Genomic DNA, 26087 nt, shown 5'->3' on the forward strand with positions numbered 1-26087 from the left:
TACAGTTGCCGCTGTGACAGCAGCACGCGGGGTAATACAGTATGACAACGCCCACCGAGGATTTATTCAACCAATACGATGTCTCAAATGTTTCCCTGGCGATCTAGATTGGCTAAATCCTATCAAATAGGCCTACAACATATACTTACTTGTATGTTGTGCTAGTTGAGGTTTCTCATCTTTGAATCGATTTTTAACACAGTTGATATTCTGTTTAAGCCAGCCTACTGTTACTTACTGTATGTTCAAAGACACCCAGAGAAACGAGTTTAAAAAATGTAGCCGATCATTTGATCTTTTTTCATTATTTATTTCTTGTAGGATTTCTCATATTATACAAACAATTTATAGAACATTGATAAGACACAAAATAAAGACTAACATAAAAATTGGTACCATATGGAGAGAACAGAAGTGCCAGACAACACTATTTTGTGATATGTTGTTACATGTACAGTACCTTTCATTTCTGTTTATTTTACATCTGTTTATTGAAGTTAACTATATAGCGATATACACTGAATGTACAAAACATTAGGAATACCTGCGTTTTCCATGACATACTGTAGACTGCACTGTTGTTAAGGGCTTGTAAGTAAGCATTTCACGGTAAGGTTTACACTTGTTGTATTCAGCGCATGTGACAAATAAAGTTAGATTTGAATCCAGGTGAAAGCTATGATCACTTATTGATGTCACTTAAGGAGTCAGGTTAAAGAAGGATTTTTTTGTGTGTGTGTGCCATTCAGGCGATGGGTAAGACAAAGTATTTAAGAGCCTTTGAACAGGGTAAGATAGAAGGTGCCGGTTTGCATGTTTCAAGAACTGAACCGCTGCTGGGTTTTTCACACAACAGTTTCCCGTGTGTGTCAACAATGGTCCACCACCCAAAAGACATTCAGCCAACTTGACAACTGTGGGAAGCATTGGAGTCAACATGGGCCAGCGTCCCTGTGGAAGGGCTTTCGACACCTTGTAGAGTCCATGCCACGACGAACTGAGGCTGTTGCGAGGGCGAAAGAGGGTGTAACTCAATATTAGGAATGTGTTCTTACTGTTTTGTAGACTCGGTGTACATGTGTAATGTATTAATCTGTGGTGTTTTCCTGACATCATAGAAAAACTGGTTAGGTCACAGTCAGGATAAACCCAGAGCCCTACCCATGTTCAACACAAATATTTCTAAAATACCAACCTCACCCTTTAAGCAATTTTACTGTGCATTCTATTCTGCTATATGATTGATATTTTGATATTGTGCTATATATTTTCTGTGCAAAGCTGTAGACAACAATAAATTAGACAACTGATTAACAAAAAGACTGGATGGGTATATTCTGTAGCACCATAGACTGGTCTATGACACCATGTCAATCTACCCTGGAATATCTATGTTCTTTCTGCGTCCCTGCGGTCATCAGTATCAGCTAAACAAAAAAATATATCTTATGTCAAATACAGTGTCAAATAAACATGACAGGGTGCTACTTAGTATGATACATCTTATATTATGTACAATGGAATGTCAAAATAGGATTATTTAATACAATGTCAAATATATACATTCAAAATGTAAAAACAACATTTAACATAATTGCTATTGGATGAGTCTGTGGAGTCCTGAGAAAAGGCTTCTTTTCCTACCTCATTATCCTGACATACGTTACTCTAGTGTGGGAAAGTGAACACAATAGACTCCCCTGCTGGTCTAAAGAAGAAGTCACTGTGATATTTCAGAAATGTCCCATTTCAGGAAACCGTTGCTCATTGCAGTGCAGGAAGAGAGGACTTCAGTGCTTCCAAATACCTTGCGCCAATGCCAGTGTAGCTACAGTGTAATGATGACGTTATTTTGAGGGAAGAAATATATAGTATACAAATGTACATCATTTACATAATCCATAGTGTCCATTTTAGCAACTGGTCATTGAACCCGGGTCTCCTGAATGTCACAAGACTGTTAGCCCAACGGAAGTCTGTAGGTCTCAGGTAATGTTAGTCATCACAGGAGGGTGGTTCACTGAACCATCCAGCAGCCATAATGTCCCTTGGCTCGAAAAAGAGTCTCATCCTTTCATTTTAGTCTGGTCCACAGACTCTAGGCTTTTCACCTCCACTTACTAGTCTCCCCCTCTGTTACCAGCTGTCTAAAAAGTGTCAGAAATACATTAAAGTATATATATTTTTAAGGCTGGTATTCCCCTGTCAGGGCTGTGCCCCACTGAAGGTGGCTATGGGCAGGCAGAGGAGGGAGCAGAAGGTGGGGTGGAGAGGCTGGATCTGGGCGGACAGGCCCTGACCTAACCTCCAGTCTGTAGAGCTGTCAGGCTTGTAGCATACAGATACTTCACACCTGGGAGAGAAGGAGGGAGGGAACGAGACACTGTGGTCAGAGTGTGTGGACATGTTTAACTTTACTTGTGGAGACTGTGTGGATGTGTTTAACTAAGAATAGTAAAACAAACAAAAATGTGACCAACTGTGGACATTTTGTTGGTCCCCAAAAGGTCAAATGTTATTTCTAGGGGGGTTAGGGTTAGGGATAGGATTAGGTTTAGGGTTAGTTTTAGGATTAGGAGCTAGGGTTAGGTTTAGGGTACAGGTTAGGTTTAGGGGTTAGGGAGAATAGGATTTTGAATGGGACTGAATTGTGTGTCCCCACAAGGTTAGTTGTACAAGACTGACTGTGTGTGTGTGTGTGTGTGTGTGTGTGTGTGTGTGTGTGTGTGTGTGTGTGTGTGTGTGTGTGTGTGTGTGTGTGTGTGTGTGTGTGTGTGTGTGTGTGTGTGTGTGTGTGTGTGTGTGTGTGTGTGTGTGCGCGTGTGTATGCCTGTACCTGGTGACACCCTGGAAGATCTTCTTCTCATCCTGGTCCAGACACACAGCGAAGGTGGTGTTACCAGTCCCACTGACCTGCACCTTGTCCACCTTCACCTCAGTAATACTCAGTTGCTGTCAAGTAGAAACTGACCATTAGAAGCAATACAAGTATATTTTGGGACTCCAAGGGTCGCTTTTCCAGACACAGACTAAGCAGTCCTGGATCAAAAACATGATCAAAGGATAATCTCCAGTGAAAGTGTTCAGGACTAGGCTTAATCTGTGTCTGGGAAACCAGCCCTAACCACATATAGAAAATAATTATTAGTGGCATTGATGCTATATTTGCCTGAGCTACAGGATGCAGTGTGTCATATTAACGTAAGATCAAGTGAACAGGAAAAGGGTTGGACAACAACAACAAAAAAACTCAAGTGAAAGTCGTGCTCTGTTAAGGTAGAAACTGAGACGTGTCTGTGAAAGTGTACATTGGGTTTCTTATCGGGTTGATCTAGAAAGAAGCTCGTTCTCGGGATACGAGAGATGTTGCTCCATTTATGGAGTCCTTATAGAGCACCGTGGTTTATGTAAAGTTGTTGATGTACGCTGTCTAACCGCAAGTCACACCGACTCGCTCTGACAACATCCTGCTCACCTGATTGTAGCCCTTCTTAGATTTGTTTGAGTTTTGCCTTTTCAGTACTTCTGTCATTGTCAACTGCAAGCACTCCATCTTTGAATCTAAACCGTGGGGGAAGGAAGGGATCAGAACACGATGTCTGCGTTAGTGAAACAAACTTTCAAACCTAATTGATTTGGTTGCTCTCTAACATGCGTGAGCCCAAAAATGTCCAACTCATGAATGAACCCAGAACTTTATTTTACTGTAGTTATATCACCTAGTTCCTCTGGATTCTTGCAGGCTTTGGTCAGGTTGATGGAGGTGCAAACTTTGTCTTTCTGCATCCATTGACTTCTCCCACTGATGACCACCTGAGAGAGGAAAAAGAAGGACAGAGAGAGAGATACACCAGAAATGCATCAGATAATGCTGATTCATTATGCAGTTGACACGGTCAGTATGTTTCTAGAAGGATGAACAGCTGCGGAACACCATCTTTACCCTGTTGTAAACCACCTCTAACATCAGAGGGACTGCCTCCCGGTCGCCATCGATCCCAAACCTCTTGCTTGCAGCACCTACAAAAAGGACAAACACAGAGCTTTCCTATTAGGATACAGCCATAGAGCTGAACATGATGATGAAGATGAATAATCAATCATTGACGATGAATACGAAGAATGATGATTTATACATTTAGTGTCACTTCGTTTTTTAATAAGCAAAAAGCGGTGGAAGAGATTCAGTAATGTAACATAGAAGAAACCACATGGAGGAAGGAGACAAACTGAGTTTCTGAATCATAGATTGAAACAGCAGATGTTCCCATAGCCATAATCCATCCAGACCTCGGACTCCCGGCTGAAGTCAAGACGCATATTTTCTGTTTGGAAAATCTTACCCGCCTGTTGTTAATTATGGGATGGTTGCTAGGAGACGGGCCTGAGGCAGATGTACGTACCCATAGCCTTGATGGCTCGTGTACCCGCGGTGTGGCCCAGCTCTAGGGAGTGAATGAAAACCTCTGTCCTCCTCTCGCCTCCAGCTAACGTCATCTACAACCCCAAGGACATCAAACACTCAACACACACATTTATAACATGGAGGTTGAGTATAGGAGATGTGCAGTGTGTGTGTGTGAGAGAGAGAGAAAGAGAGAGACAGAGAGAGAGAAAAAGGACAGGAAAGAGAATCCAGGCCTCACCTCAGCTTGGTAGAGCTGCATCAGTGCAGGCTTGGCGGCATGGCGACAGTAGTACAGCACCAGGTCAGCCAGGATGGGCAGACGATCCTCATAGGAACTATCATACAACTCGGACTCTATCTTAGAGGTTTGCTGCAAGACACAGTAAACACCATTGACTGTGTGTGAGACAACACATCAATTTTTCAATCATATTCATCATTTGATATGTCACACAAAATGTGGTCTTACCTGACACACCACGTTGGCTGGTAGACTGAGCAGGCTCAAGGTGTTGCGTTCGTACCAGGGGTCCAGCATACCAATAAAACGGGCTATGTCGTTAGTGCTGTCTTCTGTGCCCAGATTGTTCAGCTCCTAAAAGAACAATACGTCAGTCTCTCTTCATTTTAGCTGCAGAGTAGTAATAGTATTGCATGGCCACAGAAACATTGCCTGACGACTCATCCTGAATTTAATTCCGCTGCTCTATCGCAGGGTTTGCCAAACTCGGTCCTGAGGGAAACGGTCTCCTAAACAGCTAAACATTATCTAGAATTGAGGTTAAGCTTTAGAGATGATGTTTCTTTTTTTTTCTTCTTTTTTTTAATTTTATCCCATTTTCTCCCCAATTTTCGTGGTATCCAATCGCTAGTAATTACTACCTTGTCTCATCGCTACAACTCCCGTACGGGCTCGGGAGAGACGAAGGTCGAAAGCCATGCGTCCTCCGAAGCACAACCCAACCAGCCGTACTGCTTCTTAACACAGCGCGCCTCCAACCCGGAAGCCAGCCGCACCAATGTGTCGGAGGAAACACCGTGTACCTGGCCCCCTTGGTTGGCGCGCACTGCGCCCGGCCCGCCACAGGAGTCGCTGGAGCGCGATGAGACAAGGATATCCCTACCGGCCAAACCCTCCCTAACCCGGACGACGCTATGCCAATTGTGCGTCGCCCCACGGACCTCCCTGTCGCGGCCGGCTGCGACAGAGCCTGGGCGCGAACCCAGAGACTCTGGTGGCGCTGTTAACACTGCGATGCAGTGCCCTAGACCACTGCGCCACCCGGGAGGCCCGAGATGATGTTTCTTATGGGGCACCAGAAACTGTAACATGGTTTGGGTCAACCTCATCAGGAAGTGAATTGAAGTTCACCACTATACTATTAACCTAATTAATGATATCACTGAAGCCCTTGACAAAAAACAGCACTGCGTCTCACTTTTTATTGATCTCTCTAAGGCTTTTGATACAATTCATCATGCTATACTGAGGCAGAGATTGTCAAGTGTAGGTCTTTCGGAGAATGCAGTTGCATGGTTTGCTAACTATCTGTCTGATAGTGCACTCAAGTTGATAGGCTCATGTCTGTTAAATTGTCTGTCTGTAATGGTGTGCCCCAGGGCTCTGTACTTGGTCCCCTCTTATTCACTATTTATATAAATAATTTAGACAAAAATGTACAACTTCGCTTTTATGCTGATGATACTGTTATTTGTTGTGCCTCGTCTCTCACAAAAGCTTTCCAGAACTTGCAAACTGTTTCATATACTGTTCAACATACCTTACCTGTCAATTGAAGCTTATCCTCAATACTGACAAACTAAACTAATGGTGTTTTCTAAAGCAAGATATAGATCTCTGAACCTTTCACCTATTACTACCTGTCAGGGCAATGAGATTGAGACTGTAATCTCATATAAATATCTTGGAATTTTAATTGACGACAGCCTCTCTTAAATTGCATATTCAACAAGTTACAGAAAAATTTAAGCTGAAGTTGGGATTTTATTTTAGGAATAAGGCCTGTTTTTCTTTTGAAGCCAGAAGGAGGCTAGTATCAGCTACATGTATGCCTTTACTAGACTATGGGGATAATTTATATATGCTTCCGCTCAGTGTTTGAGATCAATTGACACCCTTTAACATGGCGCATTGAGATTTATTTTAAACTGCAAAACCCTTACGCACCACTGCACTTTATATTCCAGGGTTGGCTGGCCTTCTCTAGTCACTCGTAGGCTCAGTCACTGGTATACTTTTATTTACAAAGCCATTTTGGGTTTACTACCATTTTATTTTGGGCATTTTTATTGTTCAGAAATGTGGTGGGTACTCTCTTCGTTCGCAGGACTTTATCCTGCTAACTGTTCCAACTGTCTGAACAGAATTTGGTAAAAGGGCTTTTATGTACTCTGCGCCATCGGGCTTGGAACGCCTTACAAAATACTTTTATGCTGGAAGAACTTGTCCCGATTGGTGTTTTTAAATCACTGACGAAGGATTTTGAGGCCGATTCCCTGATCTGTTAATGTTTTTAATTTGCTGTTTTATGATTTTGTTATACTCTTGTGAATTCTTTGGTTTTTACTAGATTACTTGTGGTTTTTCATGTCTGTCTATAATTGTGTAATGACTTGGTGCTGCCTATCTTGACCAGGACGCTCTTGAAAAATAGATTTCAAATCTCAATGAGCCCTTCCTGGTTAAATAAAGGTTAAATAAAAAAATAATTAAAAAATTAAAAATCTGATAGGGCCACTTAAAAAGAGCCACTATACTATAACAGTTGTACTCACTGTACTTCCTCTCCGTGGGCTAGCCGACTGCCCTCCGGGGCTAGGGCACCTCACAACACCGTCCCTCTTCACGGGCACAAAGAAGAACTGCAGCCGGAAGGCTCTGCTGAGACTCGGGCAAGCGTTCTCTCTCTGGCGTAGGTTACTATAGGCCCTCGCCACCTTGCCCGCCACGTGGTCGGCCCCGAACACTACCACCCTCAGGGTGGTGGCATTACTGTCACCCTCCTCGTCACTGCTCAGGATGGGCCTCCGGCGGAAGCACACGTGCTTGAGGGCCTGGGAGGTACAGGGGGTCTGGAACAAGGAGTCTGGGCTGCGTAGGTGCACCTGCTGCGGGAGGGAGTTGGAGCGCTTTGAACGAACCGCGACCAAGTCCTTAGCATCTGGGCTGCCGAGGCTCTTGGCTCTGGTCAGGGACTGCGTCTTTGTCTTGAAGAAACGGGAGAAGTGCTGGCTCAGACGGGCCGAAGCTTTGGTTGACTTGCCGGATGATGGGCTCCGTTCCAACGGGGAGGGGCTGGAGGTGGCGTCCTCGGGGTCTTCGTAGAAGTCGCTGTCGATGCCGGAAGTGACTGAGAGAACGGAGGGGGCGTAGGATCCGGAGGCCAAGGACAAGGTGGAGTACATGGAGTCTTTAGAGGCAGTGGAGAGGGAGGAGACGGTGGAGAAGGTAGAGGCTCGGTGGTCCATGCTGCAGCAGTTGTACATAGACATGGCGGAGACAAACTCCTCCTCTCCCTCCTCTCCCTCTTCCAGGTCGAACTCTGCCCCTTCCTCCTCCTCCTCCTCATCTTCGCCGTCACCCTGACCACTGGAGGTCTGGAAGCCGGTTAGGTCATGCTCGTTCTCCAGGATGGTGTTGAGGATGTCTGAAAATCACAAGGACACAGTCTATCAGTTGCATGTACTGTAAAGCACCGTCTACAAATGTATTTATCACAATCCAAGTGGAAACCATCAAACAGAAAGGAAAGTTAACCTAGGTAGGAGAAACCTAGAGAGGAACCAGACTCAAGGGGGATCCCATGACAAGCCATTTCATGAGAGAGTGAAGACCAAAGTCCTTTACCAAAGTTGTCCTTGTCCCAGTGAAACATGTAGCACTTGGCTGTGGGCAGTGGTAGAGTTTGCAGCATTCCTAAAAACAGAATAAATACAACAAAACAACATTTACACATATTGTATGGAAATTTTTCGCATTAGCCTCATTTTGACAAATCAATACACTGGTTAGGCTCCGCCCTCTCACCGTCAGACTTCCTGCCATTGGACGCTGGGACGCCCATCTTCTCCCTCAGCTCCTCCAGGCCCTGGGTCACATGATCACGGCCTTTCGCCGGGTCGTCCATGGCGGCGGCCGTCTCCAGGACGTCGGTTACCATGGAGAAGATCTCCGCCAGCTCCTCTAGACTCTTGACCTGTGGAGAGACAGTCATGTTGTGTTACTGTACAGAAGACAGGTACTAACAAACTACTAAACATTGATTTTGACTATGATGGACAACTAACAGATTACACAGCCATCGAGACTAACAAAATCTTAGCTAAAAATCACTATTTCTATCGGTATCTGTACAGCGTTCCAGTGGTATATTGCGTTGTCCAGTACCTGCAGGGCTTTGTGGATGCTGGCCAGGGGGTACTTTGTGCCCAGGGTAGCCTGGTAGGCATGTTTGACCAGGGTGATGTATGTCTCTCTCTGGGACCGTTGGATACTACTCAGTTGGTCTGCTACAGACAGGAACTCAGGAGGCACCTCACTAGGGTTCATCAACAGAACCGTCCTATAGGGATGAGATGACATAGGGTTGACATGGTGGAAAACCCAGATGGAGGTCTGCACTCTGAAAACGAGTCAATATTATTATTCCTTGTTACATGAATTGTAGAACAGGAAGATACAAATGCCTTTGTCTCTCGGCACACATACAAAGACGTGTATATATAGTTGAAGTCGGAAGTTTACATACACCTTAGCCAAATACATTTAAACTCAGTTTTCACAATTCCTGACATTTAATCCTAGTAAACATTCCCTGTTTTAGGTCAGTTAGGATCACCACTTTATTTTAAGAATTTGAAATGTCAGAATAATAGTAGAGAGAATTATTTATTTCAGCTTTTATTTCTTTCATCACATTCCCAGTGGGTCAGAAGTTCACATACACTCAATTAGTATTTGGTAGCATTGCCTTTAAATTGTTTAACTTGGGTCAAACGTTTCAGGTAGCCTTCCACAATAAGTTGGGTGAATTTTGGCCCATTCCTCCTGACAAAGCTGGCGTAACTGAGTCAGGTTTGTAGGCCTCCTTGCTCGCAGACACTTTTTCAGTTCTGCCCACACATTTTCCATAGGAATGAGGTCAGGGCTTTGTGATGGCCACTCCAATACCTTGACTTTGTTGTCCTTGAGCCATTTTGCCACAACTTTGGAAGTATGCTTGGGGTCATTGTCCATTTGGAAGACCCACTTGCGAACAAGCTTTAACTTCCTGACTGATGTCTTGAGATGTTGCTTCAATATAGCCACATAATTTTCCTTCCTCATAATGCCATCTAGTTTGTAAAGTGCACCAGTCCCTCCTGTAGCAAAGCACCCCCACAACATGATGCTGCCACCCCCGTGCTTCACGGTTGGGATGGTGTTCTTCGGCTTGTAAGCCTCCCCCTTTTTCCTCCAAACATAACGATGGTCATTATGGCCAAACAGTTCTATTTTTGTTTCATCAGACCAGAGGACATTTCTCCAAAACGTACGATCTTTGTCCCCATGTGCAGTTGCAAACCATAGTCTGGCTTTTTTTATGGCGGTTTTGGAGCAGTGGCTTCTTCCGTGCTGAGCGGCCTTTCAGGTTATGTCGATATAGGACTCGTTTTACTGTGGATATAGATACTTTTGTACCTGTTTCCTCCAGCATCTTCACAAGGTCCTTTGCTGTTGTTCTGTGATTGATTTGCACTTTTCGCACCAAAGTACGTTCATCTCTAGGAGACAGAACGCGTCTCCTTCCTGAGTGGTATGACGGGTGCGTGGTCCCATGGTGTTTATACTTGCGTACTATTGTTTGTACAGATGAACGTGGTACCTTCAGGCATTTGGAAATTGCTCCTACGGATGAACCAGACTTGTGGAGGTCTACAATTTTTTTTCTGAGGTCTTGGCTGATTTCTTTTGATTTTCCCATGTTGTCAAGCAAAGAGGCACTGAGTTTGAAGGTAGGCCTTGAAATACATCCACAGGTACACCTCCAATTGACTCAAATGATGTCAATTAGCCTATCAGAAGCTTCTAAAGCCATGACATCCTTTACTGGAATTTTCCAAGCTGTTTAAAGGCACAGTCAATGTGATACAGTGAATTATATGTGAAATAATCTGTCTGCAAACAATTGTTGGAAAAGTTACTTGTGTCATGCACAAAGTAGATGTCCTAACCGACTTGCCAAAATTATAGTTTGTTAACAAGAAATTTGTGGAGTGGTTGAAAAACGAGTTTTAATGACTCCAACCTAAGTGTATGTAAACTTCCTACGTCAACTGTAGATACACATGCAGTTACACAGAAACAGAACATGGGGAACGCTAACAGAACACGAGAGTGAAAAGGAAGTAGTGATATATTGGGCAGGGAAGGGGTGTTGAGAACCAATAACTGAAGTGGAGTTCCAGACGTGTGGTTTACATGTGCATGACAAAATTGTACAATCATTCATAATAATATGTAGTAAAATATAGCAGTTAAACTGTTGACAACCTACATTGTTTTTGAGCGATGTTTTGAGGTGGCCAGGCCTTGCTCTTCTCTCACCAGTCTGTGATAGGAAATGCCTGTGAAATGAACACACGCTGAATAAGTTGACTGTTCTTGGCACACTAAAGTATTGTATTGCACACAATTATATATTTTCATCTCACAACATCACAAAATAGTGATCCCTATTCACACCACTGCAAGCTCATTCATTCATTGGCCTGTACCTGACGCGACTTTCTCCGATTTCAGTGGTATTCTTTATCTTATCTGTCATTATCCTCTTCCCTGTAGTTGACATGTTGTTATAGTTCTGCTTTTTTTCTTTGGTGAATTGAAGTATCACACATCCGCTTTCAAAGAACAGGCTACCACAGAACCGTAAAGCACTTCTCCATTATCAATGGCACATGTTTGCGCAGACCGGTTTACCTAACTTGACTGTTAACTCACCTAACTTGAACATTTTGAGGTGATCAAGTTCATACGATTATGTTATATCTACAGTGCCCTCAAGTATTCATACCCCTTGACTCATTCCACATATAGCGGTGTTACAGCCAAATTCAAAATTGATCTGAATTGTAAAAAAAAATAACAACTCACCCATGTTACACACAATACCTCATAATGATAAAGTTATAACATATTGTTTTTGCAAATGTATGGAAATTGAAATACAGAAATATCTAATTTACATAAGTATTCACACCCCTGAGTCAATACTTGTAGAAGCACCTTTGGCAGCAATAACAGCTGTAAGTTTTTCTGGGTAAGTCTCTAAGAGCTTTCCACACATGGATTATGCAACATTTGCCCATTGTTCTTCACAAAATTCTTCAAGCTCTATCAAATTGGTTGTTGATCATTGCTAGACAACCATTTTCAGGACTTGCCATAGATTTTCAAGTAGACTTAAGTCATAACTGTAACTCAGCCACATTCACTGTTTTCTTGGTAAGCAACTCCAGAGTAGATTTGACCTTGTGTTTAAGGTTATTGTCCTGCTGAAAGGTGAATTAATCTCCCAGTGTCTGGTGGAAAGCAGACTGTACCATGTTTTCCTCTAGGATTTTGCCTGTTCTTAGCTCCATTCTGTTAATTTTTTATCCTGAAAAACTCCCCAGTCCTTAACGATTACAAGCATACCCACAACATGATGCAGCCACCACTATGCTTGAAAATATGGAGACTGGTACTCAGTAATGTGCAGGGTTGGGTAGATTACTTTCTAAATGTAATCCGTTACAGTTACCTGTCCAAAATTGTAATCAGTAACGTAACTTATGTATTATCCAAACTTAGCAACTTCATTTGATTACATTCCATTACTTTTAGATTATTTTCCCCGTAAGAGACATTAGAAGAAGACAAAAATGTATGTTACCAATTGAACAACATCTATTGCAGGATAAATCAATGTTAAAGTTTACATAGCTAGGCCTCCCGAGTGGCACAGTAGTCTAAGGCTGTGCCACTAGAGATCCTGGTTCGAGTCCAGGCTCTGTCGCAGAGAACTATGGAAGTATAGATTAGCCAAATAGTTTGAGCTGAGCATGACCCCAAAACTAAAGACTTATTAGCAAGCCCTAGTCTGTTGTTAATGATTTTGTAGTCATGGAGGACTCATTGATTCGAGTTGAAAAATAAATGTTGCGCTCATGGAATGGCATGCTTTGCCAAGAGTGCAAAGCTGTCATCAAGGCAAAGGGTGGCTATTTTGAAGATTCTAAAATATATTTTGTTTAACACTTTTTTGGTTACTACATGATTCCTTGTGTGTTATTTCATAGTTTTGATGCCTTCAGTATTATTCTACAATGTAGAAAATAATAAAAATAAAGAAAAACCCTTGAATGAATAGGTGTGTCCAAAGTTGTATATATAATTTACAAGTCAAAAAATGGATATAGCAACTACAGACTGCCCCTTTAAGTCTTTCAAAAGTGTGCAAGTTTGAGCATGTGTCCATTAGGCCTATGGATTTATTTTTATTTTTATCAGCATTAATTAGATTGCACAATAAAAGCCCCACTTTTGTTCCATAGACTTGGATCTGCACTATGCAGCTGCAAGAGTGCATTTTTCACTGGCTGTCCACTGGTTTCAAAAACAATGATTGATAGGAAGTTTAAACTTCTTGTATTCAACCATTATTGGGTTCAAATACACATTTAGATTTGTGAACAGTCATCCACAGCAACCACAATCCGTATGGCGCAAATAGCTAAATGTCATGGCTTTAGAAGCTTCTGATAAAATTCACCCAACTTATTGTAGGAAGCTTGTGGAAGGCTAACCAAAACGTTTGACCCAAGTTAAACAATTTAAAGGCAATGCTACCAAATACTAATTGAGTGTATGTGAACTTCTGACCCACTGGGAATGTGATGAAACAAATAAATTCTGAAATAAATCATTCTCTCTACTATTATTCTGACATTTCACATTCTTAAAATAAAGTGGTGATCCTAACTGACCTAAAACAGTGATTTTTTACTAGGATTAAATGTCAGGAATTGTGGAAAAACTGAGTTTAAATGTATTTAGCTAAGGTGTATGTAAACTTCCGACATCAACTGTATGTAGATATCAATAATAAATTATATCCCCGTAGACTACACCACTGCTGTCATCCTTACCGCCAAGCGTTTATTCAAGTTGGATAATCTTTGGATGCCGACAGCAGTCGCACCATTGGAAGACGTAGCTTGGACTGTAGCCTACAAAAGCCTGTTCCTGCTCTTTTCCCACAATCCATCAAACACATTTGGTGTCTCATCATAGTGGTCTCTGATTTCTGGTCAGACTCCCTCAGGTGGAACAAACTTAAAATGTGCCCCTTTTTTCAATGCTGATTTGAATGTCATTGAAAAAACAGAAGTGTCAAATATTTCTTTCTGCAAACATCCTTTCTGAATTTAAAAGTAATCCTTGAAGTAACCATCTAGTTTTTCAAAAGTAATCTGTACTCTGATTACAATATTTTTGCTGGTAACGTAACAGATTACAGTTATCGTTTTTTTGTAATCCCTTACATGTAATCCGTTACTCCCCAACCCAGGTAATGTGTTGTATTGGATGTGCCCCAAACATAACAATATATATTCATGACAAAAAGTGAATTGCTTTGCCATATGTTTGCAGTATTACTTTAGTGCCTTGTTGCAAACAGGATGTATGATTTTGAATATTTATATTCTGTACAGGCTTCCTTTTTTTCCACTCTGTCAAGTAGGTGGCGTAACAACAATGTTGTCCATGTAACTTACTATGGGACTTGTTAAGCAAATGTTCACTCCTGAACTTATTTAGGCTTGCCATAAATAAGGGGTTGAATACTTATTTACTCAAGACATTTCAACTTTTCATTTTTTATTAATTAGTACAATTTCTAAGAACATAATTCCACTTTGACGTTATGGGGTATTGTGTGTAGGCCAGTGATAAAATAAATCTCCATTTGAGCCATTTTAAATTCAGACCAACACAACAAAATGTGGAAAAAGTCAAGGGGTGTGAATACTTTCTGAAGGCACTGTGTTTGTGCCTTTCATCTTACTGTTTTATCTGTTTGAGTCACTAGGGGGCAGTCACTGATCATGGGTGACTGCGTCACAGTACATGACATGGGGTGTATTCATTACGGAAACTGTTTACCGTTTAAGAATCAAACGTAATTAACCAAAGCAAACTGAACGAAACAGGGAGGGACCCACCTGAATTTGTCCAATAGAAACTCTTGTTTGCGTTTTCTGTGTTTGGAGTAAACAGTTTCTTGCAAAACGTTTTGCAACAGAATCGGCGTAATGATTACACGCCTGAGCAACTACGGCTCGGAAAATTGAGAGAGAAGAAGTCAACCTAAGCACTTGTCGCCTCACATAAAAGGAAGGCTTACACATGTCTGTTTTTGACCTCATATTCATTCACAGTCCACATCATGATCATCAATGAAGTACATGAATAGTTCAAAAAACCCATTGAAGCATGGATAGTTATTAAACCTAGAGTAGCCCACATCTTTCCATGTTTACCTGGGGCCTTGAGTTCCTGGTGTAAGGTGGAGAGCAGTCCTTTACACACGCTGCAGTAAGGCTCTGGCCAAGTCAGGAAACAGCCAAACACCTCACAGGCCTCCTCCAGCAGCTCCGTGGCAGGGGGACAGAAGGGGGTCTGCAACCAGAAAACAAACCTAGTTACAGGTAACTAAGGTTGGGGTTGTCGTGTTTGGTTTATTGATTGATTGATTGATTACCTGTAACAGAGTGGAGGAGAACATGATAGCGAGGGGAGCCACAAGCTCATACTGACACTGATCCTGGACCTGCACACACATACAGAGACCCAAAAGTTCATTCACATGTCCACACCTCATATTTTCAGTTCTCAATTCCCACCACAAGGTGCCATACTGCTCCTAATCACATACTGTACATCAGACTAAAATCCCATCTACATTCTGTAGAGGCAAGGGGTCATCATGACATGTGACCATAAGAATATAGGTCATAGCAGCATCCTGAGTAGAGGAGTTATGTATGCCTCTGCCCTTTCAGTAATGACCTGTGACCCCTCACCTCTCGGGTCTTCCTGAGGATCTGCTGCAGGAGGATGAGGAAGTTCTCCGGGTCTCTCTTCACCAATTCCTCCAGACTCCAGCGGTTCATCGACTGGCCCGCTGAGCACATCAGGACTGAAACACACACACACGTCACATCAGAGGCCACATTGTGCAACATGTTATGAATATAGAACATGCAGCTTCCCTGAAGGGTACACAGCGTACTTCGAACAAATTAATAACATCATTTCAACACCGTATGTGGCAACAAGGTACCTCCTGAAAATGTGATGTATAAAACCACAGGGTGTAGGTGTATGATATCTGACACAGTCGGTGCTGCTACGCTCTGCTACACTAACCGATCCTACCCCCTCACACTACCTCATCATACTTCCAGGCACACTGCGGTCCATGCCACCACGGTCTCTGTGTGTGTGTGTGTGTGTGTGTGTGTGTGTGTGTGTGTGTGTGCGCGCGCACCACTTCCGCCACAGTGTCAACGTTGATACTTCCTCTAGCGCGTAATAACACTTCGCTGACAGTTTTCAACAACAACAGGCTCACTAGGCCTACTGGGCTTCAGGTATACCTGTCCCAACGAACAGTTGTGGTGCTAGGAAGTTGAGGAAGAACAACAATTTACTGTCAGTGTGGTCTGACTGATGACGATCTTCCAGTGGAGGTGTTAACGTGTTGCTGGACACTTGAAATGTGAAACGTCTCATACGATTTGATATCATGTCGACTTTCTGTAATACCACACTTAGAAAGTGTTCCTACGGTTTGGATCAATACTATGACATGAATTACATGCAACAGTGACACTGAACAGGCCTGCTTTCCATATCATGTGAACAACCATATTATGCCTTTCTTAAGAAATAAAGCACTGTATGTCAAGTGAAATACACTGGGAATCAAATTCCCTGAGAATGAATACTAAGGTCGCCAATGAAGAGATGAAATACACCCGCCCATGTCCGACCCTGCTCAGCCCAGATGAGGCTTACCGTTCCAGGGTTGTGGTGCCGTGGGGCTGGGTCTGAGCCCATCCAGACATCGGTCCAGAGCATGCTGGATCCGGTCCTCAGTACACGACGTGTGCTGCATGTCTTCTCACGACCTGGAGTAGAAGAGAGGGATAAGATTAACATCACACCTCTCTCCATTCATCCCTCCCTTTCCGTGAAAGCATATTAGACTGTCATCAGATCAAGGAAGTAAACAGAGGTCCAGTTTTGCATCTTGGTATACAACGCAGGGGACATATGAAAATGCCCTCATGAGTTCCGTGGAAAAGCCACAGGACAGGAGGGAATTTCAGGGGGATGGAGAGATAAACAAACTGTTATTCTATCTTCTCTTCCTGCCCTTCTTATAGTTTATTACATTTCTATGGCCCTTCATAGGCATCGCCCTCATCTGTGTTCCTGGGAATCATATAGAGACAATAGGTTATGGGACTTCCTGATATTAGGATGCACAACAGGGGCATGTTCAGTAGAAACCAAACGATTTGAACATGTTTTGAAACAGAGAACATGAACTGGTATATTAGAAAATCAAATTTTTCGGCTTCAAAATGTTTCTGTTTCGCGCCTGTTTCGACCCAGGTGTTAGGCTCTATGGTTGAGCTTTGTTTCAGTCCTGTTATAATTGTGTTGAATCTCCTGTTATGCATGACAGGATGAGGGTGTTGTTTTATAACAGGCAATTTCACTCTCAATCACAGGAGTTTCATGTTTCTGTAATCCAGTCTCTGCATCAACGTAATAAGATCCAATAACAGTCGCATTAATAAATGTACATTATTTACATTACCCTCAAAACTACTGGAGGCTGATTCATTTTCTGTCTATTACTATAATAACTGGTAATAATTTGTTAATAATTATGTAATTGAACTAAAATGTCTAATTGTTTTTCACAACATTCTTCAAGTAACGTCAGTGACATGTGACTACCTCACCACTTGATAACGTACAGTGGTAAGTACAGTAACCTACTGTATGAGTGTGTTGACCGCACATTGATCAACAGCCAGACGTTTTTTGGTCATGACACAATCTGCAGATGTCTCAAGAAAGGCCTGTAAAAATGACTGTCAAAGTCATTGGTGTGTTGTTGACCAGCTACAGTAATGTAGGATACTGGACATTCACAATAGAAGCAGCTATTGTATTAGCCCGAGTGCCAATCTATTTGTGCCATCATGCTAACTTCGTATCACTCATTGTCATACCTTTATCCTGACAATAAGAGCAGTAGGAGTTGGCAAGAGCACGAACAGATCTGGGACCAGGCTACTAGTGTATGAATTGACTGTACACATTCTAAGATTCCAATATGGGGACATATCCAATGGTACTGTCCTCGGCAGCAGCCACACTACGTATTGTCCTTTCTTGCCCCACTAGGGAACTTTACCATGGGTTAGAGCCCAGGGTTGGGGTTTCCAAAGTGGACAGTGCAGCTTCCTTTATTGAGTGAAAACAAACTTTCTTCCATAAGACAAGACACTTCAATCCCTCCCACCAACTACAAGTGTTTGTATCCAATAACAGGCTCAAAAACTCCCCATCGAGACAGAGAAATCCCCTATAACCCACATGTGAGTGATAATGTGTGCCAGATAGCATCGCGCTGCATATGAATCTGTGCCTATGAATGACTCACACAAATGCACAAAAAAAGGTCAGAGGAGTGATCGCCATGGTGATTAGCGGTAATATCTCACCAAATTACGGTGAACGAAAAACCACCAGACACCTGCTCTGAGTGGACTTACGCTGATTCTGACCAACCGATGCTCATCTATGAGTGTTCCTCACGGGCCTCATGTCGATACAGAGATACGAGTCTGTTTTTCTGTTTCAGCTTTAAGTCAAAACAAGCACTACCTCATTTGAAGCATTTGAAATCCAGGAGCAGGCTTCATTTGGGTCCTGGAAACCCGGCTTTTGAAGTAATGTTACAGGGGCCAGGGGTTAGACCAAGCCAAGCTTTCTCAACTGGGTCATGCAGCTGCTGTTGAGAGAGGCAATGATATAAATGCTCACGGTGAGAAGTCTCCCTATTTGTAGGTCTTGCGGGGGACTTTTCACAGTATTGACTGCAGGACAGGAAACTGTCATTGTGTACAGATGGGCCTGGGGGGGGGGACACACACACACAAAGAAACAGACAAATACCACAGGAGGTTGGTGGCACCTTAATTGAGGAGGACGGGCTCGTGGTAATGGCTGGAGCGGAATCAGTGGCATGGTATCAAATACACCAAACACATGGTTTCCATGTCATTCCATTCGCTCCGTTCTGGCCGTTAATATGAGCGGTCCTTCCCTCAGCAGCCTCCCGTGACACACAAACACAGCGGGGCCAGAGAGCGGCGAGTCAGACAGATGGGGAAAACGAGGGTTACCCCCGGCTCCAGAAGCTAACCGGCGGGGCGCCCCCACCATTTAAGGCCCCTAAGGAACCATGAGAGGAAGAGCATGTGACCAAAGGCCAGGGGGGTCAGAGTAATTCAACCATGATTTTCCAGCACCACTACTGTTAACAACAATATGGTGAACCCTGACAATAACAATAGAAGTTACATAAACATAAACACTTCCATATAGCCCAGTTCTCAGCCCCCCGCCGCCCACGCTAAAAGGTGTATTGTATCCCCCAGAAGTGTTATAGCCTGGTCTGAGATCTGTTTGGGCTGTCTGGCCATTGTTTGAGTTGACAATGACCATAGGAGTTGGCAGGACAACACAAACAGGTCTGGGACCAGGCAAGATGTGTTATGAGTGGCACGGTCAGTAGGTGTAGGAAAGTTACTGTTTGATACTAACCGGTAAATGACCCACCGGTCATTGTGGAACTATACTGTGTTGGAGACAGGCCAGGTGGAATGGGAAGGAACTAATAAGTCATATAAGTTCTGATGGCTGTATCCAGCCTAGGGTCAGATGTTGACTCTGGGTATAATAAAGAAACTCTTATGATCTCATATACACAGTAGGATATTCAGAGTGAGTCATCCACTGCCATGTAATGGCTGACTGTAGGTTACTGACTTATTTAAATGATTAGGTAGTGGTATGAATGCATTAACTATGGATTATGAATGTGTAATGAAGTCCTTCAAACAAAGTGTTAAACATTTTCTAAACATCAGTGACTGTTGGATAGATTCCACACTGTCAATGTGACACTAGCATAGATTAACAGGCTGTTCTACAAAATTCTATTCAGGTATTGAATCATTCTGTTTACATGGCAACTATTGAAAATATATGAAACTGTGGGTTTTCATAAGAGGATGTATGAAAGTCCTCTCAAACGTCAACACGGTCACTTCCACATTTTCAGCTGTTGCAACAGAGGTTAATAAGGAAAGCTGACTAAAAGTCACATGTCTGTCTCTAGGTGCCATGTCCCCGGTCTCTCCTTTGTCCTTCACATCACATATCATTTTGGAGTACGCTACACTCTTAGAAAAAAAAAAAGGTGCTATCTAGAACCCAAGAATTGTTTGTTGGCTGTTCCCATGGGACTTTGAAGAACCTTTTTTGGTTCCTGGTAGAACCCTTTTGGGTTCCATCTAGAACCCTTTCCACAGAGGGTTCTACATAGAACCCAAAAGGGTTCAACCTGGATCCAAAAAGGGTTCAACCTGGATCCAAAAAGGGTTCAACCTGGATCCAAAAAGGGTTCAACCTGGATCCAAAAAGGGTTCAACCTGGATCCAAAAAGGGTTCTCCTATGGGGACAGCCGGAGAACGCTTTGGGAACCCTTTTTTCCTAAAAGTGTAGCGTCTGCAGCATGACACATCCGACCTCATCCAAATAATCAATTAGGATCAGCTAGATCAACACAAACAATTGGGTCTCAGTATAAACCAAAATACTTGGATTGGAGTGCCATGATCAAGCCAACAAGTGAGTCATATTGAGCCTGACCGAACACAACCTGACTATTTCGTCTTATTGTCAGCAGATTTATAGGTCAAGCCTGAATGTGACTCAATCCTGGTGGAGCACCCTTGCACACAGCATGATGAAGGCACTCAAGTAACCTCAAGTCAACAGTAACAAGATCTTCAGCTTGCCGCTAGCCGGGTTGCCAGATCTGTGTATACTTTAGCCAACTCTCCAATACAATGAACAACAGAAGTTAGCACAAGCAGATCTGGCAACCAGGGTAGCTTCCCACTCTGCCTGTAACCCCCACAGAAATCCTATTAAATGACTATGTCATTCTATGGTACCCTTCCCTCAAAAACAGTGTTACAGCCATGACAACGAGCAACAGATCTGGCAACCAGGTTAGCCCTCCACTTTCTTCTCTGCCTCTATAACGCTCTACCCTCAGACACAGTGTGAGACTCTTCCTTCTTCCCAAGTCTTTCCTTTCCTCTGGCCCAGCCTGATCACATTTCCAACAGCTTCCAAACAGGAAGATAGCTCCCCAGCCCTGGAAGGGAAGCAGGTGCCTGTCCATTGTTGTGGTGTGATCAGCCTCTCAGATAGACTCCCACAGACCAGGGAGGTGGTGGTGGTGGGGGGGGTTCGTCTCATTGTACTTTAATTGATAGTCCCATATCCCCATCCAATCTTCCTCTGTTGGGTTTAAAACACTAAAGACCCCCTCCCTGTATCACCTTACCCTCCTTTCCTTCTCTCCACTGGACAACTGCATGAGAACCAGCCTCTTATGCTTTTAGGAAATAACAAAAGTTGAACAATAATACGATAACGCTCCGCTGTAAATTGCTTCCTCTTTTGTTTCAATGCAACTACCGGCGAGCGGGTGTCTTTTGCACGTACAGGCCCAACCAGGTACAGTGGGATGCAGTGGCAGGGTATCGATGATGGTAAAGATCATTAGACTCTATGGTGGAAGTATTGAAGCGGCCACATCTGCAGTTACTGAACACTTTTATCTGACAAAAAATGATTTTTTTTCTCCCGCATTAGAGTCCTTAGTGTACACCCGACACATATTTTATGATCAGATTCAGGACACATTTAGACAAGAGACAACAGATCCACAAGGTGGATGGGAGTCGGAACAACAGTGTCATTATACACAGACTTTGATCCTCACGTCCCCAGTAAAGGTATTATTAGAGGGAGGGGACAATTATGCAAATATGGTCTGAATTGCATGATGATGTTGTTGCACTGGATGTTATGGACGACGAGCCAGGTCTGATATAAGACACGGCTACCAAACATCCACACTGTTTTATTTATATATATATATATATATATATATACACACATTTATAGCTAGACTGTCAGTTAGAATATGCTGAGCACATGATTTGTAAATCAGGAAAATCAGACAGGTGTATAACGTTTGACTGGTCTAACCCAAGCATTAGTGTATAATGTGCAATGTAGATGTAGTATATGCAATGTGGATGACCTGGGGGCGTGTTCAGGTGACATTCCAATAGAAATATGTTTGACAAAATATGTAGAACAAACATGCCTCTCTGACATGTAGAATAAAGAATCATGTCAGCTCTATTTACTACATTTCTATCTGCAACGCTCCACGGTGTATATCATGTGGGAAGGTTCTGTGAAAACATAGATTCTGTAGATAAGACTGGTAAAGAGGTAAACAGGAAGAGAGGCTGTGTGAAGCATACTGCGTGGCGTTTTGATGTGCTAACCAAACGATCTTGTCTGCTAAAAATGGGTGTTGCCGCTTTCACTAGTGCTTGGAGGTAGATATAGGGAGGTAGGTGACTTCCAATCACACGCTGAAGAGAGGCAGGTAGCCTAGCGGTTAAGACCTTTGAGCCAGTAATCTTAAGGTTTATGGTTCGAATCCCCGAGCTGACTAGGTGAAAAATCAGTCGATGTGCCCTTGAGCATGGTACTTAACCATAGTTGCTCCTTTAGGTTGCTCTGGGTAATAGTGTCTGTGAAATTACTTTGGTTAATAGTTTGCTAGGGTTATAAATATTATTAGTGCTCACAATAGACTGAAACCTAAAACGGAAACACACTTGTACATCAAGAGCAGGTTGTTAGAAAGTGCATTTGCAGATATGAAATAAAGTATTCTGTTTCATTCTGCCTTCGCCATAAACCAGTGAATCCACGCTGATGATTGGGATATGGATTAAATAGTTCCTTGTGTAATATTACTAGAATTCTTTGAAAAACTGCAACACCCAACTGCAGAGGCCATTTCCCAATCTTCGACTAATCTTTGAGCCAAACACTGAGTAGAAATATGTATGACTGTGACAGACTTCCACTTACCCATCTACAGTGCACTCGGAAAGTATTCAGACCGTTACGTTACAGCCTTAATCTAAAATGTATTAAATGCCATTTTTTTCTCACCAATCTACACATAATACCCCATAATGACAAAGCAAAAACAGTTGCCATTTTTGCAAATGTATAAAAAAATAAACTGAAATACTTTATTTACATAAGTATTCAGACCCTTTGCCATAAGACTCAAAATTGAGCTCAGGTGCATCCAGTTACCATTGATCATTCCTGAGATGTTTCTACACCTTGATTGGAGTCCGCCTGTGGTAAATTCAATTGATTGGACATGATTTGGAAAGACACACACCTGTTTATATAAAAGGTTCCACAATTAACAGTGCAAGTCAGAGCAAAAACCAAGCCATGAGGTCGAAGGAATTGTCGGTAGAACTCTGAAACAGGATTGTGTCGAGGCACAGATCTGGGGAAGGGTACAAAAAAGATGTCTGCAGCATTGAAGGTCCTCAAGAACACAAATGGCCTCCATCATTCTTAAATGGAAGAAGTTTGGAACCACCAAGACTCTTCCTAGAGCTGGCCTTGGTCTTGGTCAGAGAGGTGACCAAGAACCCGACGGTCACTCTGACAGAGCTCTAGAGTTCCTCTGTGGAGATGGGAGAACCTTCCAGAAGGACAATTATCTCTGCAGCACTCCACCAATCAGGCCTTTATGGTAGTGGTCAGACGGAAGCCACTCCTCAGTAAAAGGCACATGACAGCGCGCTTGGAGTTTGCCAAAAGGCACCTAAAGGACTCTCAGACCATGAGAAACAAGATTCTCTGGTCTGATGAAACCAAGATTGAACTCTTTGGCCTGAATGCCAAGCGTCACGTCTGGAGGAAACCTGGCACCATCTCTACGATGAAGCATGGTGGTGGCAGCAAGTGGGGATGTTTTTCAGCGGCAGAGACTGGAACATTAGTCAGGATCGAGGAAAGATGAACGGAGCAAAGTACAGAGAGATACGTGATTAAAACCAGCTCCAGAGTGCTCAGGACCTCAGACTGGGGCGAAGGTTCACCTTCTAACAGGACAACGACCCTAAGCACACAGCCAAGACAACGCAGGGGTGGCTTCGGGACAAGTCTCTGAATGTCCTTGAGTGGCCCAGCCAGAGCCCGGACTTGAACCTGATCTAACATCTCTGGAGAGACCTGAAAATAGCTGTGCACCAACTCTCCCCATCCAACCCGACAGAGCTTGAGAGGATCTGCAGAGAAGAATGGGAGAAACTCCCCAAATACAGGTGTGCCAAGCTTGTAGTGTCATACCCAAGAAGACTCAAGGCTGTAACTGCTGCCAAAACTCAACAAAGTAGAGTAAAGGGTCTGAATACTTTCATATTTTTTATTTTTCATAAATTTGCACAAAAATCTATGAACCTGTTTTTGCTTTGTCATTATGGGGTATTGGTGTGGAGATTGACGAGGGAAAAAAACAATTTAATCAACTTTAGAATAAGCCTGTAAAGTAACAAAATGTGGAAAAAGTCAAGGGGTCTGAATACTTTGCAAATGCACTCTATACCTTCAGATTACTGTAAGTGGTGCATCAATCAACACATAGTTCTACTGTAGGTGACAGGTGGGGTATTAGAGTATTATAACTGTGGTCCTCTGTGGCTTTGTTGGTAGCGTTTGCAATGCCAGGATTGAAGGTTCGATTCCCGGGAACACTCGTTTGAAGAATGTATGCATGCTAGACTGAGTCGATTTGGATAAAAGCATCTGCTAAATGATATATATATATATATATTGTTTGCATGCATACTGTATCCATGCAACCAACACATGCTTATTCATCTACTTCCTCATTGTGTATTAGAATAATGACAGTACAATCACAGGGTGTCTAAAAATAAGTCACCAAAATGCTACTTGCTGGGGGTCTGCAAGTTTACTTCCTTGTGTGTCAGTGACATTATTTGACAGCCCTTACTTTAACATCATCTACCACAAACTCATAAACAGTTTAATAAGCCCAGTTGGGTTTATAGGTGTCGTTTCTGATAGTCACATTTTAATTGATCCATTTGTGGAATTTGCAAGTAAAATCACTTGATATCAGTTTAATGGATAACGACCTCAACTAACCAGAATACCCAATCACCAGAACTTTAACTATCCTTATTACGATTTATTTATTTTATTTAACTAGGCAAGTCAGTTAAGAACAAATTCTTATTTACAATGACGGCCTACCCCGGCCAAACTCTAACATGGATGACGCTGGGTCAATTGCGCGCCGCCCTATAGGACTCCTAATCACGGCCGGTACAGCCTGGAATCGAACCAGGGTCTGTAGTGACGCCTCTAGCACTGAGATGCAGTGCCTTAGACCGCTGCGCCACTCGGGAGCCCCATAATACCCTTTTCTTACACCCCTGGAGCAACCGCCAGCCACAAACTCAGAAACACAAGCATTGAGGAAATGATATTACACTTGGGCATTGGTTAGGTTTATTCGATTGGCTAGTCTACTCCCAGGATTAGTGCAAACACAAAATGTTCCCTTCTCAGATGTATGGAACCAGTATTTTCTCCGTTTGCAGTTGTGGGCACAATGGCAACTAGAGATTTGCAATAATAATGCATCGTCCACAGATGAAGACAACTGACAATACTAACTCATATCCAAGGTCAAACGTCTACATTTGAATATAATATAATTTTGAATGTCTGAGTCTGGAGTCATAGACACTTGAGTACTTTACAAATTGTCCAGATGTTATATTTCTGAAACTTTTCTATTGCCCATTATTCTGGATTTAGGCTCCAGTAATTTTTAGGTGAGTTAGGACCTCTTGGCAGTTGCTGGACCCGGGTTCGAGTCCCAGTCGGGGGTACCACCTCCACCAAATTCCCCCTTAACCCTCAACCTTCTGGCCCGAAGCCCAGCGCACCATCGACTGTGCCACAAAAGCATGCTCATACATTGTGAAAAGACAATAGCCTTGCAGGCTTACAACCACAGACAACGCACCAGATCCCCTTCAGGAGATAGCCCAATAGTCCTCCACACTGCTTACCTGCTGTTATCGTCCAGTAACATCCATAGCCTTTTGCCGTTAGTTTGTGCGAAAGCCCCTCAGGTCCAATGACTCCAATCCCACTGCCATTCATTCACAAGAGAGAAGAGGGGGAGCGCAGATGAGCCACTTCCTTTACTAGTGCTGTGTATGGCTCCAGAGAAACAACAGCTGTAGACTACCACCAGTCACAGTAGCCGCAGTAGTAGTAGTGGAGATATAGTCCCTGCACACGCAGAA

General features: G+C 43.0%; 1 protein-coding gene across 1 annotated transcript; it reads right to left on the reverse strand.

The window, feature by feature from the left end:
* Positions 1-670: 670 nt before the first annotated feature.
* LOC120032974 (phosphoinositide 3-kinase regulatory subunit 5-like) lies at positions 671-26087 on the reverse strand. The gene is made up of 18 exons (XM_038979249.1): positions 25848-26087; positions 16536-16648; positions 15539-15654; positions 15217-15285; positions 14996-15134; positions 10966-11035; positions 8817-8991; positions 8457-8625; positions 8277-8345; positions 7205-8076; positions 4878-5003; positions 4647-4778; positions 4404-4497; positions 3944-4020; positions 3720-3813; positions 3476-3561; positions 2837-2952; positions 671-2353 (listed from the first exon to the last, which is right to left on the reverse strand). The coding sequence occupies exons 2-18, from the start codon at positions 16633-16635 to the stop codon at positions 2206-2208; spliced, it is 2652 nt and encodes an 883-aa protein (XP_038835177.1). The 5' UTR covers positions 16636-16648; positions 25848-26087; the 3' UTR covers positions 671-2205.

This window comes from Salvelinus namaycush, chromosome 39, assembly GCF_016432855.1.
Source record: "Salvelinus namaycush isolate Seneca chromosome 39, SaNama_1.0, whole genome shotgun sequence".
In the NCBI taxonomy this organism is placed as follows: Eukaryota; Metazoa; Chordata; class Actinopteri; order Salmoniformes; family Salmonidae; genus Salvelinus; species Salvelinus namaycush.

Excerpts from the sequence above, each read along its gene's own strand:
- LOC120032974 (XM_038979249.1), bottom strand. The coding sequence starts at position 16,635 with ATGCAGCACACGTCGTGTACTGAGGACCGGATCCAGCATGCTCTGGAC. Across the intron at positions 8,346-8,456 it reads CAATGGCAGGAAGTCTGACG|GAATGCTGCAAACTCTACCA; the intron begins GTGAGAGGGCGG and ends TTCTGTTTTTAG. Across the intron at positions 4,498-4,646 it reads TGCAGCTCTACCAAGCTGAG|ATGACGTTAGCTGGAGGCGA; the intron begins GTGAGGCCTGGA and ends TTGGGGTTGTAG.